General features: G+C 40.3%; 1 protein-coding gene across 5 annotated transcripts in view; it reads left to right on the top strand.

The window, feature by feature from the left end:
* igsf8 (immunoglobulin superfamily, member 8) overlaps positions 1-17,421 on the top strand; it is a 54,462-nt gene extending 37,041 nt beyond the window's left edge. Inside the window, exons 2-9 of one of the 5 annotated variants that reach the window (XM_074642842.1) lie at positions 2,273-2,389; positions 2,551-2,700; positions 6,025-6,405; positions 8,132-8,593; positions 10,980-11,158; positions 11,853-12,105; positions 12,734-13,192; positions 14,741-17,421. In XM_074642842.1, the coding sequence (XP_074498943.1) occupies positions 2,637-2,700; positions 6,025-6,405; positions 8,132-8,593; positions 10,980-11,158; positions 11,853-12,105; positions 12,734-13,192; positions 14,741-14,868 (1,926 nt within the window). In that variant the 5' untranslated portion in view covers positions 2,273-2,389; positions 2,551-2,636 and the 3' untranslated portion in view covers positions 14,869-17,421. Of the gene's footprint in view, positions 1-2,238; positions 2,390-2,550; positions 2,701-6,024; positions 6,406-8,131; positions 8,594-10,979; positions 11,159-11,852; positions 12,106-12,733; positions 13,193-14,740 lie in introns of those variants that run through there. The other 4 variants (XM_074642849.1, XM_074642832.1, XM_074642857.1 and 1 more) reach the window with 4 other exon arrangements.
* Positions 17,422-17,771: the final 350 nt, after the last annotated feature.

The following is a 17,771-nucleotide window of genomic DNA, read 5'->3' as shown; positions in this document are numbered from 1 at the left end:
TTCAATAGGCCTTGACTCCAGTGATCCAGCATGCACAATACCAGGGCCCTGGCTCGCCTAAATGGAACAGGGCCACAATTAATGTTATTAATTAAACCTGTGTTTACCTGCAATGACATGTCAAAAAGGCTGCTGTGAAAAGGGCCTACTGTCTGCCAATTTGAAAATGACAATTAAAACTCAATTTCCCATTGTAATTATGGACTGGATACACCTGGGAGTACTCTATTGACCACTGAGTGTCTATTCAAATTTTCAGTTTTGGCAGCGACGATGCATTTTTAAACTTGACAATGAAACTTGAATTTATTTGTGTTAATTCAGATACATTGTTGCAGCTTCAAGTTTTGGTTTTCATCATCATGAGCAAAACAATAGCTAATTGATAATAATAATAATAAGAAGAATAAGAATAAATTGGACTTATATAGCGCCTTTCAGAAACCCAAGGATGCTTTACAAAGGGGGCACACAAAATCATACTAATAAATAGCACAGAAGAGAAACTATAGCTAGGTAATTAAAAGAGTGATGTGTAGGAAGAGTCAGCTGCGATCATAGGCCTTGATTAACAGGTGGTGTTTGAGGTGTTTTTTGAAAATGTCCAAGGATGAAATACCAACTGATTCTCCAGTTGCCTCCTTTTCTGCAGAAAAGGGACTTTTACTTGTTATACTTTATTGTAAGTACATTTTGCTGATAATACTTCTGTGCTATTACTTAAGTAGGACTTTGAATGCTGTACTTTCACTTGTAATGGAGTATTTTTGTATTGATATTTGTACTTCAGTAAAGGATATGATTACTTCTTCCACCACTGTCAACAACATACTTATTATAAATCATTAAGTAGTAGTAGTAGGTCTTGAGCCTGGTAGATAGGTCAGGGCGTTTGCCCTTTCTATTCATAAAGAGTCAGTGATGGAGGGAGGAGAGAGGAGATGGAGGACGAGCACACTCGGTAGGCTTGGAGGCAATGTCCCATGCCTGGCCAGTTGAGTCGTTTTTTTCTTTTCTTATAACAAATAAAATTAGTGAAATGCAGGGAAATCTGTGTTTTTAATCCTCACCTGTCTTTTTTTCCCTGTCCTTTACTTCAGGTAGTTTGAGTGAGTGAGAGGAGTGAAATGTGAAGCTGTTTGGTAAAAATATTCATTGATTGTGATTTAAAAAAGCTGAAGAGTTGTGTATTTTTCCACTTTTCTGTACGGGGATGTTCTTGGAATCTTTTCATAAAATAAGTAGTTAAAAGTCAGCCGAGTATAAAATAGTAAATTATTTTAATTAAAATAACTGCAATTATAGCATGAACATGTATTTCAACAGACAAGAGTAAATGTAGTTTTACCTTTCTTTCAGTCAAAACATAACATTTTAAGAGAAGGGGCAACTTGTGTACCACTCATCCTGGTTGTTAAAACAGATCAGTCCAGGGAGTTAAAATAAAAATATAATATAATAAAATAAAATAAAATAAAATAAAATAACATCAAAAAATAAAATAAAATAAAACCAGATAAAATAGAAATAAATAAATAAATAGAGAAGGGTGAATAAAAAAGACAAATCATTAACCCACCTGACAAAGCCATATCATACATTGTGCATTCATTCATAGATGGATAGATAGTAACTCCCCGAGGGGCATTCAAGTTTCCGGCATCACAGTTCCATAGTGCAAAACATGTTAGTAAAAAAAGCAGTAAAAAAGTCAGTAGTGCAAAGTACAAAGTACAAAAAATGTACCTTATGCATGAAGGCAGCATGTCCCATACCTGGCAAGTTGAGTTTTTTTTTTTTTTTTGCTTATATATTTTTTTCTTATAACAAATATGCATAAAATAAATAAAATAAAACCAGATAATAAATAAATAAATGAATACATAAATGAATGAATGAATAAATAAATAAATAAATAGAGAATGGTGAATAAAAAGATGATGTAAAAAAAAGACAAATCATTAACCCACCTAACAAAGCCATATAACACACTGTGCATGCATTCATAGGCTGCTATGTGTTTTGCTGTGGCGCCCCCTGGCGGCGGTTTAACGTGGCTGTTTCAAACCTCTCTTACAACACTATCCTCTATTATCATTGGTTCAAAATGTCACCGTCGCTTCATTGGACCAATGGCACCAGTTTTGACTTCTTCTCTGGAGCCTGTTTTGCATGCATGCTCCTCCCTTTTCTGTTCCCTCCTCCTCCTCCTCCTCCTCCTCCTCCTCCTCCTCCACACACACTGTGACACACACACACACGCACACACCAGCCTCCTGTGATGCCAACCCCTCCATGGCTGCACGGCATGTCTGTCTAGTCGGTCTAATCTAAACCAACCCGGGATATTATGGAGCCGACGGTGTGTTGACGGAGATGCATGAACAAGGTGATTAAATGTGCTCCTCTAATGTTTCTACTACTGTGATCTGATGTCGCTATAACTCTCTCTCCTCTCTGTGTGATCATGTATTGTTATTATGCACATTAGCTTTCTGCTCCTTCACTGAATAATCCCAACATGTCTGCTGTGGTTTCGTGTTTTTGAAGACAGGATGAAGTATGATCGGTGATAATAACCTCGCAGAGAGAGATCTGAGTCAACATAATCCATCTGGACATCACCGTGGAGGAAGATGAGGAAGATGAGGACCATGATGGCTCCGATGAAGACACCATTATTGCTGTTTCTAGTATGGGGTGAGTGCTGTGCAGCCAGGCTGTGTTATTATACCTGTTATAGCTCTGTCTGCAACCGCCTGGCCATCTGTCACATGGACTTCATGCATTTTGCATGATTGTTTCTTCTATTAATTTATTTAGATCATCATCTGCAGCAGCTTTATTCTCATGATTTAGCCTGTAAGCCCTACTTCTATGGGACTGTTTATAAACATGCATGTGGTCTGCAGGTTTATTACAATGCAAAGGGACAGATAGGACATGGTCAAGCTAAGATCACTTTCTGGCTGTGTGATGGATGTTGGAGCTGGTTGTGTTCAGAGAAACAGGTGCTTTTAGCATCCAGGAAGTGCCAAGCAAAAGATCTGATATCAGTATTTACACAATGGTAGCCTACTGATACCAACCCTGCTAAAAATAAATACAAATAAAAATAAAATAAATAATATATGTAGATAAAAATAAATAAAAGAATATAAAAATAAAATAAATAAATAATTAAAAACAAAAATATGGAAAAAAATATGGAAAAAACAAAAAGAAAAGATACCAAACCTGCTAAAAAAATAATATTAAATAAAATTAAAATAAATATATAAATAAATAAATAATTAAAAAAGATACCAACCCTGATAAAAACATAAAATAAATAATAATAAACAAAATACCAACCCTTTAGGAACTCTAGTTTATTATACTTTATTTTACCCATTTTAATTGTTTCACTACTGTCATTTTATGCTTTTCATCACTTACTTTTTGTCTCTTGTTTTGTCTTATGTTACCTCACCTAGAGCAAATTCCCATCAGCTATTTCAATGACAATAAAGTTTTGAAATTTTTGAATATTCAAATTAAAGAGTGGCAAAGATGCTGAAACTGCACTTGTGAATCATAAGTTTTACTTTTTGAAGATGCTCTTTCCAAAGGGAAAATACGGTGACATAATCAAATAAGTGCTTTTAAGAGTTTGAATATTACTTTATTTTAGGGTAAAAATAGGAAACACAACCTGAACAAGCAGAAATAGATAAAGCTGAAATGCATTGATATGTTGTACCTCACATTTTAGATATTTAGAAGTTTTTATCTGGCTGCTCACAGTATTATTAATTATATGAATTATCTAATAACCAAATAGACAGGGTTGTATCAGCTCTTTGTGGGTTCTTCATAAGTAAATTGGGGCTCCTCCGTGTTGCTACTATAATCTGCTCCAGACAGTATTGAGCATTGTGACGAGCGGTGGTGTCCCCCAGCCCTATCAGTCCTAGCCCAATGTTAATTAGGACTTGATCCGCTTAAACCTCCCACTCGTCTCCCAGGTCATTATCTATGGGCGTGTTGTCATCGGGCCATGACTCGGCCTGTGAGAAAGCTCCAGTTGTTTTAGGTCTGACACACACAGAGACACAGACAGACAGGAGGGGAGTGCCAAAACGCACCCATCTAGTATTTCTAGTTGTTCAAGTAGATTTATCAGCGTTGTTCTAGGTGAGAGGGTGTAAGGGTGTGTGTTAAGTTAGTACGTGTCAGTTGGTGGATGTATGTTTGTTGACTGTTATGTCAGGATGATCTCATCTTATTCACACTTTGAGATGATGAGTTTATCTCTCAGCTTTTGGCACCACATGTACATTTAAATCACTTGGCAGGCAAACAACGTTAAAGATGTGCACCCCTTTTTATCCTTCTTCCTACAATATGGAACAAGTTGGCTACCTGACATCTGGCAGGCCGTACTCTTTAATAACTAAATGTCATTACATATCCAGTGAAGTTAGTCTCAACTTGTGTGAGCTATTTAAGTTTTGTAGCTTTGACTTTAACTGAGTTTAATTATGTCACACTATGTTTTTAATGGAGATGCTGATACTCACCTATGATGGGACCAATACACAGTAAATACAGTTGCTTTGTCAATGTCCTTACAAAATAATCAGTGTTTCTGCTTTCTGATTTTAAATTTGGAGGGAAAATAGAGCACAGTTTTTATGTTATTCTGTTGATTGTTTGGAGCATGTGATGCAAAACACATTTTCATTGTTATCTTATCTCAAATACCCTGAGTTTAGGCATCGGAATCGGTGTCGGGAGAGAAAAAGGCATACATTTACTGCATACAACTTCCATAGTTTGTTATGGAGCTACTCTTAAATTATATTTTTGTTAATTTTAATATTTTTTTTCTTTATCTTTATTAAAATGTTCATTCTTTTCTTACCTTCATGTTAGCATTTGGCTTAATTTGGTTAAAATGACCAGAAATAAATGGTCTTCCTGCAAAAAAATTAACTGAAACTGTCTGTAGTCTTTAAAAAAACATGCTTGATGATGCCTGTCCTCTCAGCTTCCTTCTTTTAAAAGAGGAAATTATTACATTGCACGAGTACCCTTATCATGAGAGAATAGTAATGGCATGAGAGGTTTCGGTGCCTGTGGCTGTAAGATAAATAACAAGCAGAGCTCGGCCTGAGCCTCTAACTATTTCAGAGGGGTTCCTGGGGAAGTGAGGTATGAAGCCACTCAGTGAAATACAATGACGCTTGAACCTGGAAGCGTGAAACCCCCCGTGGCAATCGCTCGGAATATTTTTACTGAAAATCCCCCATGTTACCAGGTTTCTATTTAACAGCAAGGTGACGGGGATCAAGTACATTTTATGTTTCCCTTTTGGCCTGAGGGAAGTCTCAGTTTCACTGTGATATTAAGTTTAGCTCATTCCAAAACAATGCACTCAGTGACCTGAAGTTGTTGCTGCTTTGAGCACTGAAACATTTGTGTAACTCAACAGTAACATCTTTTTTTCTAAATATAATAACACAGCTGCTCACAATAAAACTTTAGGATATTAAAATGAGCATATATCACTATTTTCTGACATTTTATAAACAGATTAAGGGGATTTTTTGAGAATACAACTGGCTTTTTAATGGATAATGAAAATAATCGTTATTGCTAGACACATTAGCACTTTTTGAATCACCGGAGCTGCTGTGAGAGAACAAAGTATTCTGTTTTTTAATGAACTGCTTCATTAAATTAACCAAAAGTACTCCCAGTATGAGCTAAGACACTCACTAAGATGATTGCATTTCATCATGTGTTAAATGTGTTATTGTTTTCAGAGGAAGTTGGCCCAGCTCTAGTGTTTTTTCTCCCAAGCTATTTAATGTATTGATTCCCTGTTAGCCGGTCAGCAGCTCAGGATATTGATCTGTGAGTCCATGTACCAGACATGCGGCGAGGCCAGACTGTGTGTGACCCACACAAATTGACATTGTTACAGTTTCCTACCTTCGTCTTTCACACTCTTGCTGTCTCTCCATTCTTCTCCCGCAGTGCTCCAGTATGCTGTGTGTCGCGACGTATCTCTTCCTCCCGGGACCCTCTACCGCGTCGCAGGGTTCCCCCTCTCCCTGCCCTGTGCCGTGTCGGGGTACGAAGGCGCACGCTCGCAGGACTTTGAGTGGTTCCTGTACAGGGACGATTCCGGCGGGAGGCAGATGGGAGTGGTGTCCACCAGGGACAAGGGCTTCCCTTACGCCCCGTTCCAGGCCCGGGTGAGGAACGGGGAGGTGAGGGTGGAGAGGGACTCGGGGGACAAATGCCGGCTGGTGATCCAGAGGCTCCGTGCTGAGGACCAGGGGAAGTACGAGTGCTACACACCCAGCACGGACACAACCTACCAGGGCAACTACAGCGCCACAGTGCCTGTCAAAGGTAAGAGATTGAATCGTTTTGGCACAGAGGAATAAGATGCATCATACTTTTTTAATAAGATCAGTTCATTGTTGTTTTTGGTCTTTTCATGGGATGTGTTGAATATAAAGAAAAATAGAGGATATCACCAGGGAGCGGCTTCTCTGAGAATAAACATATAACATAGAGGTCACAATATAAAATAGATGAAGAAAGTAATCAGGGATCAATAATACAGATGAGATCACAAGAATAGAGTTTGAATATTTAACATATTACTTATAACCATCAGAAAAATATGAAAACAGAGATGCAATAAGTCCATGAAATAAATGAGTAAAATGGATGAATAAAACATAACCCTGATGATTGCAATATATCCTAGAAGTCTGAGTGAATAAAATCATCTACAAACACAGCGAGATCAGCCTCTAGCTTCTTCCTGTTTTTAGCAACTAGTGCTGGGGACGAAACTTCAATCCTGTTTTTTGGTACGAGATAGAAATGCGCCAGTAAGTACACGGAATATTGAAAGTATCAGGAGCTGGCGTTGAACGTCTGGTCAGATTTATAAATCTTGTTTCCTTATTCTTGGATCAGATAGTTCCTGAAGTTAAAGCAAAATTTAACCAATTTTGCCAGAGTGTATTATTGAAGTTCTTGTACGACTGCTTGTGTTCAAACTAGGTCTGGGCAATATCATATATATCATCAAAAGGATATAAAAATGTCTTTTGTATATATTTTTCTATTTCGTTTATATAGCGATACAGGCCAGGCCTATATTTTTTTCTTATGTTCATTTTGCACTTTAGTTCTTAAGATGAGAAAATACTTTTCATTTGTCAAGTATTGAATTCACACAGCGTATACAAAAATAGGCTTTAACATGTGGGTATTTAATATAGACTATTTATTTAATTATTACCAGAAAACATGCTATATGGTGATATATCGAGATATGAAATTACATATATTGTGATAGAAGTTTTTGGCCATATCGCTCTAGTTCAAACAACATTCAACGTCTGAGAACACTGGTTTCTTTTGTTAATTGAAAAAAAAAAAATGGTTTTGTTGAAAACATGTAAATATTTCTTAAAGTAAGGCATGAAAAAGAATTGTTTTGGTACAAAAACCCTTGTACTATATCACCAACTACTACTGCAAAATGTCAAACGATATCAGCCCTCTCCTCCCAACACAATCAGTTTAGTGGTCATGTAGTGGAAACCAGCAAACTGTACTCCAGTCCTGTCAACTGCAACTCTGCTCTACATCAGCCAGATGGATGACATTTATTAATCATACTATGTGTTTAAGTTGGTGCGCGATGACATTCCTCATGTCTAAGCTGTTATTTATACTTGCCATCTGGAGTTCTTTCTACGAAGATCCATCTGCTCATGCTGTCCACATTGTTTTGGCGATTTCAGACCATCTACATTGTTAACCAATAATCTGTTTCTATTCATCACCTTCTTTGTGTTTATGTTTGTAGGATGCTGGGTGTTAGTTTTGCAGCTGAAGTGTGTCATCTTCATGATAGCCAGCTACAGTAATCCCCCTTGCCTTGGCAAAGCTAGAGCCCAAAGCTAAGGGGTTGCTTTAGTGTGCTAAACATAGAAACGTCTAAACAGCAAGCAGGCAATTGAAATTAAATTTGGCATATTTCTCCTCCCAGTTGGCTCCTGTAGCCTCTTGATGTAATATAATTGTCTGTCTGTGTCTCTTTGTGCACCCGCAGTGATCCCTGACACTCTCCAGATCAGCTACACCCGCTCACTAACCGGCCAGCCCGTGCCAGAGGGGGCCGAATTAACGCTGACATGCTCAGCCGGCATCCAGTCGGAGCAGCTCACCCATCTGTCCATCACGTTCGGGAAGCGTAGCGGCGGAGAGGGTTCGGCGAGCGGAGCGGGAGGGGAGGTCAGTACCGTCAGGGAGATTATCTCCGTCGACAAGCTGCTGGGGGTCGTCCCCGGACATTTGTACAAGAAGCGGTACGACGGCGGAGAGATCACGCTGGAGAAGAGGAACGGGGAGGGCGAACTGGGCGTGTACGTGATGAAGATGAGAGCGGTGCAACCGGACGACACCGGCTCGTACTTCTGTGAGGCCTCGCAGTGGATTCGGGATCCCGATCGGACGTGGCAGAGGATCGCACAGAGGATGCTGGACATCGGCAACTTGACCGTTCAGCAACTAGGTCAGTGTAACTGAGAAACTGGGCCAGTGTTTGTGCTGACATTGTCAATACTATGACAGCATGTGGTCATGGTCGTACTGCAGCAAGCACAATTATTATTAGAAGTTAGTAATAAAAGCACACAGAGGAAAGAAGATGTCATTAAAATAAAGTTGGCTGCTCCAGTTACAGTACAAACCCCAGACAATAAAAGCAAAACAGCTGAAGTTTGGTTTCTACTTGTCAGTTCAGGACTCTCTCACACTCTTCTCTCTCAGTGGCGTCAGTCGGCCTGGGCTCGTAGTGCTGTTGAGTACATTGGACTCTTTCCAGGTTTCAGGCTGAAGCTCTGGATGTTTCTGTTACTTACAGCTTAACTGAATGGCCTGATAGATGGATGGATAGACAGACAGACAGACAGATAGATAGATAGATAGACAGACAGACAGACAGACAGACAGACAGACAGACAGACAGACAGACAGATAGATAGATAGATAGATAGATAGATAGATAGATAGATAGATACATAGATAGATAGATAGATAGATAGATAGATAGATAGATAGATAGATAGATAGATACTGGACACATCTACATCTGTAGTCAAATTGTTGGCTGAGTAAGTGTTGGGCTTTCTGTTTAGCTGCCTGAATGGCTGGTTTCTCCTCCCTTGCTGGGCGGATGGTGGGCCATTTTACTATAAAAGCTGCGACGAAAGGTTATCGATTAATCTGCTGATTATTTTCTTGATTAATTAATTAATCTTTTGGTTTATAAAACAGTGAAAGATGCCCATCGCAATATCTTAGAGCCATTACTGTACTATACTATTTACTAGGGCTGTCCTGAATACCATTTTTTGGGCTTCGAAGCTTCGACGTGAGATATTTGAAGCTTCACTTGAGTAGCAAGTTGACATGTTTCTTCTGTCTGTCTGTCTTCATCTCCCTCGTTTCAGTGCCTGTTTCAGTGCTGCTGCCGCACTACTGTACACACACACACACACCTCTACACACAACAAACAGCTATCTGTCTGAGAATAACTAATAATAATTCATTATTCAATATGAATAATGTTGTGGGATTATTCTTTATTTCATGGGCGATTTTGGGATTTACTGTATACTTTTATTATTACATACTTATATATAAAAAATAAATACATAAAAAACACCAAAGCATTCGAATACTGATTTGGAGGTCGATTACCATGGCAATGGTTGAAGCATTCGAGTCAGCCCTACTATTTACTATAATAATAACCTACTATAGACTAAGAAAAGCAGCAAATTCTCACATTTGAGAACCTCAAACTATCTAAATTCTTCTTACTATGTGTCAGCTGTCAAACCGCCTGAATGACAAGCCTGATGCTCGGCTCCCCTTGCTGATTATCCAGCTGGATTTGATAGGTCGATAGCTGGCTGGCGGGACAGCTGAATAACAGCCCCGCTGCTTCGCCGCTTGGCTCAATATAAATTCTAAAGAGCTCTTGTAGATCTGAGGGATTAAGTAATCTTTCCTCCCACCTTGGCCTCTAGTAGCCCGCAAAGAGGATGATATCTTTCTGTCAGACTGACGTGTCCATCACTGTCAGAACAGCAAGGTAACCTGATATATGCAGATAATATACTGTATACCTACAGTATGCATTCTTCATATGTTTGCTTATAGGAAAATACTTTGAAAGTTTAATATTGAATTATTCCAACCACATTTTGATGAAAGGCGCAAAGTAACTACGTATTGGAGCAAAAAGTTATTTAGGTCAAATTTCTCTTCAGCAATAAAATTAAAGCTGAAGTTGAATCTCAACAATGCATGCATTGTTTCTTTCCGACACTCACAGACGAGCACTATTTAGTTCTGTGTGTTCTGGCCTCTGTTGTCTGACTAACACAATAGTCTGATGCGTCCTTTTGTGTACATAAATAATGTGTCTTTTATTGTTTAGAGAAGTGTTGTGGTTAAATGAGGCTTTGCTCACACAATGGACCAGTGTTAATATCTTCCAATTATACCACGTTATTATTAGTACTTATAATAAGAAATCTTTTCAATTCATTAAACAAAGTTGCAGATACTCATTTGTGCTATGTTCTTCTAGTGTTGTGCTTTAAATGTATCTCAGAATACAGAACAAAAAGTAATTTCGGCAATTTCTTTCATTGAGCAATAATAGAAAATGAGGGGTAATCCATTTTATCTTGGCCATTAAACATGAAATGTACTAGAGAAGCCGCTCTAGCTTCCCCACAGAATTGATACTCACATTAAATCGCTTCCTGTGAAGATTTTTACTGTCACGGTGTCTAAGTGCTTGTTTGAGGCCCCCCCACCGAGGACGATTTCCTCTCCTTTCACTTTTAATAAGCGGTCTCCCTCTACCTCTTCCATTTGCCAGCGGAGTCTCTGAGTATAACGTCCTCGCCCAGGGGGGAGATAACCCTACAGGTGGGATCCCCTTTCATCCTGACCTGTGAGGTGTTGGGGCTGCCGTCTGACGTGAACTCGGGCCTGTTGGTTCAGTGGATGAAGAGAGGATCAGTGAGCAGCGATGTAGCCGGGAGCGGGGGAGTCGAGGTACTGATTCTCATTCTACTTACTCATTTATATTAACATCCGCACAGTATAACTGAGGTACAAATATTACAACTTAGTCTTTCAAGTATGTAAGTGAATGCATGAGTTTGTGTACAAACTTGCTGACATCAAAATTGTAATGTCATGCCACATTAGAGTTTGCATTTAGGTCCATTTACAACAATTAGCAAAGCTTGTTCTTTTTCATGTTTAAACATTTTTCCTATTTTCATCACTTTTTCTAATCAGTGCAGTGTGAGAATCAGCTTGCAGGGAATTAAAACTTGCCTGCTTTCACAGACTTAAAGGTTCATTAATGATAGATTAATTGTCAATTAATTTAATTGCAGGCGTGGATGTGGAATCCATCACAGTCACCATTAAATGTAATTTATTTTCTGTCGAGCTTACATTATTGTTGCATGGTTATTCAGCTGAAATTACAGATAGATTTTAAATATTTTCAGGTATGGTGGTGCGTTCAAGTGCAGGAGTATGTTTTTGATAAGTGACACTTGAGAGAAAATTTGCATTATGGCGTTAGCGTTTGATCGACGTCGTCAACCTGGCAATGCTTTAGGAAACAGTCTGTGATAATATAAAGTATTCACTGTTTCTAGCAAATTGCCTTAAAAATAAATAACATTTCAATTTGCAGTCTAACACATACTGACATGTTATATTTTACGTTTAGGTGGAGGTGGCGCGGATGAGCCCAGGCGGTGTTGTGAGCTGGGGGGACGACCTCAGCCGAGCTAGCGGGGGCTCCATGGAGAAAGTGGCGGAGGGGAGGTACTCCCTGAAGCTGTTCTCTGCCCGGCCCTTAGACTCGGGAGTGTATCGCTGTGTGGTGACCGTGTACGCCGGAAGACAAAACCCTGGCCCGTCTACTCCTGCAACACTCACCCAGAGGTCTGAGGGAGTCACCGTCAACCTCAAGAGCAAAGGTGAGCGGCCCTTCTGTGTTGGTTTGGTGTAAGAAATTATTTAAAAGTTTAAATTCATGGAGTGCTTTGATGGCCCAGACCTCTGGGCCATTTGGCTGTGATGGGCTGAGTTCAAGTCTGCAACAAGTTAGTATTCCAGTGCTGTGGTGGAAATCTGTATCAATAAATGCAAAATACGTAGATCTGTTTTTCTGTAAGTTGGACTCCAAGCATACAGAGATCAAGGGTCTCCGCAGCAAAGAGCAAAAAAGAGCTCTCTATATCTTCTTCTTATACACAAATGATGAGGATGTAAGAGAGGAGCTGTCAAAAATAGATAGCTTGTTGCTAGAGTCTGTTACTTACAGGTGCATCGCCTGCAAGATCCTGATACAGGAAATGAGTCAGCCAGCCCCTTCCACCGTCTGGTACTTTTTGACATGTAGCAACAGAGTGTAGGACAAAGATGAGCAGTTAGAATCCTTTGTCCATTCCAGTGCTCACTGGTAGACTGGCAAAACGGGAATCTGTGGTTTCGTCATGTTTATCAGAAACTCATGTTGCAGTTTTGTTCTGAAACTGACAGTCACATACGTTGTGTTTTACCCTCTGTGAACTGTTGTTTCAATGTACCACTTGCCCTCCACAGATGTGCGAGTTGCAGCTGTGGCTCAGCTCCCTCGAGGCCCCCTTTTAAAAAGAGGCATGACCATCACCCTGATCTGCAACGCCACCGTGACGACCACAGGTCCCGCCCAGGCGCAGGTGCAGTGGCTGCGGTGGCCAATCCCTGAACGAGTTATCAGGAGAAATCAGAACCCAGCGTCTGATGCTACCCCAACAGACTCCCCCGTGGAGGAAAAACCCAGACTGGTAGCCGCCCTCATGTACGACGGTGTTGCAGAGATCTACGCCAATGGTAGCGACGTCAGCGTCGACCGCCTGTCGGCCGGCAGCTACAGACTGAGGGTCCACGCAGCATCGATGGAGGATCAGGGCATGTATGCGTGTCATGCCCAGGCGTGGGTTCAGGACCCGCATGGAGGCTGGTACAACACGGGGGCCAAAGCAGAGTCAAACGCAGTGACTGTTTACCTGTACGCCAGAGGTAAGAGTCTCCCAGGGAATGATTTTTTTGTCATAATCATAGTGATCGTGGATAAATGTAACAGATTAGAGACAGATCCAGTTTATTAACTATTTGTGTTGTAGTTTTGCTGAGAGCATGGCTCTTATTCACACTCCCATACACTCAAAACGGGCCCCCAGAAGTGCTGCTTGCAGCGTTGACGAGAACCGCTCATTGTTTGTTGACTCTAGGGAGGTGAAGAAGAGTTTGGTTGTAACGTTCGTATGTCCAGCATCCAACAGTACAACTGAACTGCAGTCAATGAGCCTGTAAAGGCCCATTGTGGACGACATGCTTGACTCAATCCTGCAGAGCCCTGAAGCTCCGCCCCTGCTAGTTCACAGAGCGCTTGATTATTCAAAGTTTATTAATATTGAACTGTTGCGTGTCCGAATTGCACCAACTTTGACACTGCACGTCCTTGGGACCCCAACAATACACCCGCCAAGTGTGAAGTAGATCAGATGAACGGTTCTCGAGATATGCAAAGGACACACATACTTACGTACATACATACAGACAGATAGAGAGTCCTTGCTTTATAGTTAGATATGATCCATTGTCACAGATCAAACTACTAAAAGTATGTGAAGTAGTTAAAATTGGCTTATGAATATGCGAATAATAATGATCCGGTAATGTAATACTGTATCATTGACGGTAGCCACTCTGCATTATGACAACTTTTACTTTTGATACTTCAAGTAAATGATTTGACTACTTCTTCGGTCACAAGCTGGAGGGAATCCATCATCTGTGTAAACGTCAAGTGTAAATGTCAAACATTTACTCTCCACCTTGAGAAGTGTCTGTACATTTTAAGTAGATTGATTCGTCTCTACATCCTTCTGTAGCAGATAGCAGGACATGGTTCCCCTGTATTTACATCTACAGTAATTAAGTTCTGTGGGACTCTGAACCCAAGGACCATGAGGACAATTTTCTCAGTTTTCTCAAACGGGCCGCATTTAACGATTATTTTCATCATAGATTGATCTTCTGATTATTTTCACAATGATCATTTTATCTATAAAATGTAAAAAAAAATGCCCATTATGATTTCCCAGAGCCCAAGATGATGTTTAAATTTCTTGTTTTGTCTAAAATAAATATCAAATATTGTCAGAAGCACAACAGCAATCATCTTTACACTAATCATTGGCACTGGTAGCGACGTTAGTTGTTGACCTTCTCTCTGTTCTCCATGAGTGTGGATCCTAGATTGAGTTTCTAGCACTAGATGACTGAATCACCAGAGCAAACTGTGCTTTTAGTTTATCCAGCAGGACAGTCCATTAACTGGCTTTCCATCAATATGTGCTGCCTGAATGTTACAAGTATTATATAAAAAGTCTATATCTGTATTGTTTTGAACCAAACAAATCTGTTTCATTCCCAAAGGACACTTTTTTCTACTGAATCATACATTACATATCAAATGTCCCCATTTGAAAGTGGATTATATAACAATTAAAATAATGTATTTTTACATCACGTCATCTTTCTCTCCTCTGTTATCTCCACCAGCTGCTGACCTCCTCCTCATCCCGTTGGTTGTCGGAGTCTCCTCTGCCTTGTTCGTGGGCATCGTCATCATCGCAACCGTGACCTGTTGCTTCATGAAGCGACTGGCGAAGCAGCGCGCTCCAAAATAGGTGTCCGCCGTCTCCGCCTGTTTCTGAAATCTGAATGTTCACAAAGAGGCACAAAAGAGGTGACCCACATGAACATTATGGACGAAATGGCCGAGAAATAACTTCTTAGACGAAAATGAAGTGGAAAATGACTGATGTCACCCTGTTAGATGATTTTTTTGTGTTTTGACCTACCTGTTTAACAATCAATGCCAAAAGATTCTGTTTTATATTCTCTTGTATTTTTATATCCAAAACCTTCTCTGAACATATTTTAATGACGCACCAGTAGGCGTAATAATCTAGATATTTGAAGCCACCATCCAATAACCCCTAATGGGCAAAGACTTACACATTTTTTGGAGATTCCATGTTAGCTTAACGTTTTTAATGATCCCTTTGTCTAAGCTTATCGTTCTGTTTCAAATGGAAAAGGGTGAAAATACACGCAATATTTTTAGGTCAAAAGTAAAGAAGGTACTTCATGTTTATTTTTGAGTCTCTCAGATGTGAGGAATCTCGTAAAAGTGTCATTTCTACAGAAAAGCCAAGCAAACTGCCCTCTCATTCAGTCATCGTTTGATTGTTACAGTGTAAAGGTATCCGTTTGTATGATGCTGGTTATATAGGTCATCCTACATCGAGTAATGCTTCTATTTTCACACAAAGAATATTCTATGTTTTCACAAATCGTCGATACTGTTCCAGTTGTTGCTTCCCCTCAAACTGCATGTTTCTCCTTTTATTCCAAAAAATGTCCGACTGTCTGTGTATGGTTAAGCCTCTAGCACTGCCACTGACAGTCACATGAATGCTGATGGGAGCAGAAACTTAATAAGAGCAGGGACCTTCCACCGCCTGCAGCCCAGCACCACCACTCTGCATGTAAACAAAGTCTCTGTCTGTTACTTAATAAGGAAAGCGCTGGCTGGGGGCTTTTCTGATGCCAAGACCAACTGAGTATCAATCCTAAACACAAGCATTCCTCGCCTGTGACGCTTCACGCTGAAGCGACTTTTCTATACGGACTTGTATAGAGTTGACAAAGAGAAATGGAAGAGATATCTATAATGCACTGAGCTCAATTGTGTAAATATTGTATGGAGTTAAGCTGTTTTATTTTTCTTAATGTGAGTAAGACTGTATGCTGTCTTTGGCGAAGCACCTGTGTTTAACATTCTGCTGCAGTCTGCTCTTGTAAAGCACTTGGACACGAATGGGACTGGGACTGGGACCAAAGCCCCTCGCTATTCTTCTTTTACTTGATTTTCTTCCAGCTGAAAAAAGTCACTTCTTTGCTGTACCTGAGCGGATACTTTTGTTTCTTTCTTTTGTGTGATTAATGGCGCCTTTTGCTCTTGTGACTGAGACAAAAAAAACAAAAAAGAATCCACCGTTTGTTCCAGTGAGTATCAGAAAAGCTCTTGTTGTTTCACACTGTTTAGGTTACTCGTCCCCGAGGTGAAAATCTCCTCAGCAGCGCAGTCATATGACCTGATAGTCTCACCATCATAGTCATCATGTGGTTTAGGCCACACAGTTCTGCAGCCAAGGCTTCTTATGACTATAGCCCCCGCTGCTAGCCCACAGAAATCTGTTGGACAGATTTACCGTGTCTGCACACTTATGATGAGTGAAATCCATCCTCCTCTTCCTGTCCAAAGTAACACTTAAGAGAAGTTTGGTCGTGCGAGCGCGCCCGCATTGTGTGATCACTTAAAGTTAAGAGACATGTTCGTGGAAAGGAGGAAGAAAGTCAAATTTGTTGTGGCTCTCTCGTGAAATTATTTCAGTTTTTCCTGCTTTTCTAAATTTGTTTGCACTGAGCTATACTTTACTGTCTCAGTCCGTCTGTCTGGGTTTCCGATGTTAAAAATCTGCCTGTCCTCCCGAACCGGTGCGCTCTAAACCCCCCCCCCCCCGATTATAAATGTCGTTCACGAACATTAGGGAATAAAAATCACAGCTCTGCTTGCTTCCTGAGCCACTTTGTTCCAGATCAACTACTCAAAGCTGATTTGTTCCCCCACATACCCACCCACCACATGATCACACACACACACACACACACACACACACACACACAGACAGATGCACGTGCACACACAGCAGCAGAAGCAGCAGCAGCACAGTGCTGGCTGGTTGGTATTTCAGATGAGAGTAAGGGAGTATCTGCGTGTTCATCTCTAATCCCTGTTTATGGCTGCAGTTTGTGTCCTGCTGCCCTTCCCCCTCTCTCTCTCTCTCTCTCTCTCTCTCTCTCTCTGTGGCTCGCATTTCGATTCATTTCGATCTCTGTTCCTTGAGAAATACAGTCAGCTGTACAAAGTGTAGCACATAGCGTGCAAAGTGTGAAAGCTGCCGTCTAAGCTGTGCTTTTGTTTGAGGATATATTAAACCCTTTCATGAAGATGTTATGTTTTGTTTGGACTGTTAACTTATGCTTTAACACCACTGTTCCTGAACGCATCTAGCTGCCATCAAAATATATATAAAAGGCGGGTTATTGTTTCTTATGGTGCTTTGGCGAACCTGCCAGTTGATAAACGAATAAACCACTCTGGATTTATAACATCACTTGGGTTTTATTTATTCCTTTATTTTCTGCTGCTATGACTCAAGTCTGTTTTCAGCAGAGAACTGTTTATATCTGGAGACAGCTGAGGTATTATTACCGGATATTCTGCGTGGAGGGAAATAATCCAATCTGACTGAAAAGAAGTGTTCATGCACTAGTTGAGCATATTTTCCATCCATATAGAATGAAAAAAAAAAAACATATCTTGTGGTTGCTGCAGTTTCCAAGTGAGGATGAGCCAAGCAGAGGTTTGTATTTCAGCTCAAGTTAACTCTCAGCACTTTGTGATTCAGTTTTTGAGGTTAAAGGGCAGAACATTTGTCTTATATTGTTACCGAATATGATG

This window comes from Sebastes fasciatus, chromosome 1, assembly GCF_043250625.1.
Source record: "Sebastes fasciatus isolate fSebFas1 chromosome 1, fSebFas1.pri, whole genome shotgun sequence".
Classification (NCBI taxonomy): Eukaryota; Metazoa; Chordata; class Actinopteri; order Perciformes; family Sebastidae; genus Sebastes; species Sebastes fasciatus.
Note: the sequence above shows the minus strand (reverse complement) of the source record. Positions and strands in the feature narration are given on the sequence as shown.